Source organism: Rhagoletis pomonella, unplaced genomic scaffold (genome assembly GCF_013731165.1).
Source record: "Rhagoletis pomonella isolate Grant_MI unplaced genomic scaffold, Rhpom_1.0 Rhpom_scaffold_05182, whole genome shotgun sequence".
NCBI lineage: Eukaryota > Metazoa > Arthropoda > Insecta > Diptera > Tephritidae > Rhagoletis > Rhagoletis pomonella.
The window spans coordinates 349-3,381 of NW_023463725.1; the positions used below are offsets into that span (position 1 = coordinate 349).

General features: G+C 41.1%; 1 protein-coding gene across 1 annotated transcript; it reads right to left on the minus strand.

The window, feature by feature from the left end:
- Window positions 1-494: 494 nt before the first annotated feature.
- Window positions 495-1,934, minus strand: LOC118755043. Its single transcript, XM_036489901.1, has one exon. It carries the CDS (start codon window positions 1,932-1,934, stop codon window positions 495-497), a length of 1,440 nt encoding a protein of 479 aa, XP_036345794.1.
- Between the last annotated feature and the right edge of the window lie 1,099 nt (window positions 1,935-3,033).

Here is a 3,033-nt window from a genome sequence, read left to right on the forward strand (position 1 = left end):
CACGCGAAGTTTTGTTGACGTGCTTTCTGCCTTGATGACCGCGTGATGAGGCAGGAAATAGTTGTCGGAGGACTCTGCTGGTATATTATTTATTAGCTTTGACATATGCCCTAACGATTCGTATTCCAATAATACCCTGTTATATTCCTTTTGTAGTCCAGGATCCTTGGCCAATCGCGTCTCGTGTCGGAAAAATTGTGAGCACGCTCTTCTTAGGGAGGGTCCTAGGCAGACATTCTCTGGAAAATCCTGCCTGAATGGTAGCGAAACTACATATTTCCCGTCTCGGGTACGTTGAGTTGTATTCTTGTACAACTCCTCACAGTACTTGTCTTCCTCACTTAGGCTTTTGCTCTTCGGCAGATCCTCTACTTCCCAGAACGCAGTAAGCTGCTTATCCAAGGCGACTTCGCTAAAGTATGAAGCAATATGGTTGGTTGCACTTGTTGCATCTGGGCGGCCGGTTAATATCCAACCGAACACGGTTTCTTGGGCTAGAAGAGTATTAAGTCTGGGAATGCTTGTTTAGTTTCAGCGCTAATATGGGTAGTTGGAAGATTTCCAGTTAGTTGTGCTAAGACAAGCACAGTGGTATTCGACCGGAATAATGGGTCAATCGGTGACCGTATTTCTATATTGCATGCTTCTTTGACCTGCGCCGATATGGAATTTGTGATGCCAGAAACTTGGGCATGCAACCTTTTGGATGGCAGGTTGATTCGGCGTTTGAGTCTTTCCGTTATAAAGGAACACTCAGACCTGGAATCAATAAGAGCTCTAGCAGAAAAATCGGTTCCATTATAATGTATATTTACGCGCGCTGTTCCTAGGAGCACACCAGTATTTGAATTTGCAAAACAAGACTTGACATTTTTGTCCCCAGTTGAATTTGGTTTTCCTGTCTTGCGTCTTGTTTGTGCTTGCTTCGATGAAGATGCTCGATTACCAGTTGAGCTTGGCGGCATTTGGTGCGCTGTAGGCTTTTGCTGGTCAGTCTCAAGGTGCAGGAGCGTGTGGTGTCGGGAGTGGCACTTGCTGCAATTAAACGAGCATGTGCATCTTGACACAGTATGTCCAGACTTAAGACAGTTCAAGCAAGAGTTATTGTTTTTCATGAACTCTATTCTTTCAGATGGTGTCATCTTTAAGAAGCGGGAACAGCTGCGTAACTTGTGCTCATTGGACTGGCACATTATGCAAGTGAACTTGGTCACGCTTGCTTGGAAAACGCCAAGTCGTTTTGGGGAGGCTTCTGCTGGTTTGTGTGTGTGCTGCGGCTTTGGCGCTCTCACAGCTTTGGAATTTTTTAAGCCTGATAAAGTCTCCAGCGTTTGAAATCTGTTGGATAGGAACTTGTCCATATCCTCCCACTTTGGTATATCATTTTTGTGGTCTATGGTTTGTTCCCATAGAGCCAGCGTACTTTCTGGAAGTTTGGTGGAGCAGAGGTAGACTATAATTGCATCCCAGTTTGAAACGTTAATTTGGTGACTGTTTAGGGACGATAAGCAATTATTTATATCCCGCTGCAACCTTTTTATTGAGCTACCACACTCATTATCCACTGAATTTAAATTGAAAAGTATTTTCAGTTGTGTATTTACGAGGATACGCTTGTTTTCATATCTCTCGCATAAACTTTTCCAGGCTGTTTGGAAGCCTTCGTTTGTGAGTGGACACTTTCTCACGATGTCTTTGGCTTCCCCTTGAGTCTTTTGGTTGAGATGAAATAGTTTCTCAACCGGAGTGAGGCGCTTGTTAAGGATGTATATGGCCGTGAACATATCACGAAATGATGGCCATGACAGATAGTCACCCTTGAACACATCGGTATCACACGGAGGTAGGTGGATATTGTGTTCACGGACCGACTGATCCTGTACATCCTTTTCTGCGTTAACAAGCGTTTCGGATTGACTCGCCATGGCAGACATGCATTTAACATAGCTAGCGAACGAGCTTTTATGTTCCTCTCCTTATGGCCTTAATGTCTTCTTTCGACAACCCTTCTTTGTTTATTATAGTATCATACCCTTGTTTAGTTTTTTCCCACATATCTTTCAGTTCGTCTTGCTGTATTGCAAGACCATGTTTATTTTGCTCTGCAGGTGGCGTGCTGCTAAAATCATGTTTAAAAATGGTACTTGAATTAAAATCAATCACAGATAAATTCGACGATGTGCTTTAATATGTGATAGCAACCTTACTCTTAAACAAAAATAAATGCTTAGATTATCGAATTTGTTCGCCAAGTATTCAATAAACGAAAGTTTCTGCCGCTGAAAAAGATACCAACTCTTGTGGTCGAAACGCCAAACAAAAGATATAATTTCTGGAATTGAAGAAGTAGCCGTTAAATTTATATATAAAATAGTTATGGTAAAACTTTATTTAACTCAATATATTTCTCTCTTTCAATTATCAGGGATTGGTATATATAAAGGCTGTATATATGCTGTATATATAAAAAAGTGACTCGCCACCCAACTGCTATTAAGTATGTGTGTAATTTGCAAATACGTTCACAAGACAATAATAATACTCGCAAATTAATACTGCAAGGGATCCACACGCAGAAGTGATTTTGTGAAGAAAATGCAATTGTTAAAGACATATTCAAGTGCACTTTCAAAAAAATAAAACATCATAAATCTATTTATTTTGTGAGCAATTGTGCTATATTTATGTTGCATAGAAAACACACGCAATTGCAAACGAGATTCACGCGGGTGATTTTGTGAGGAGCGAAAATTTGTGCATAGCTTTTAAAATTACCAAACGAGCTAACTCCGTCTGTCCGCGAGTGACAAAGACGGCTCAGATTGGTTGCAAAGTGCACATTGTAGATTTTCTCGCCTTCTTGTCCAGTTTGTCCATGAGATTTCTTTGCATGGGGAAAACCAACTAATGTTACGTCTCATTAGGACGCAATATTGGATTCCCCGAGTCAAAAACATGATCAGGTCCATCATCCACAACTGCAAAGTCTGCACTATCTATAAGAAACGGTCACAAACCCAACTTATGGATAAC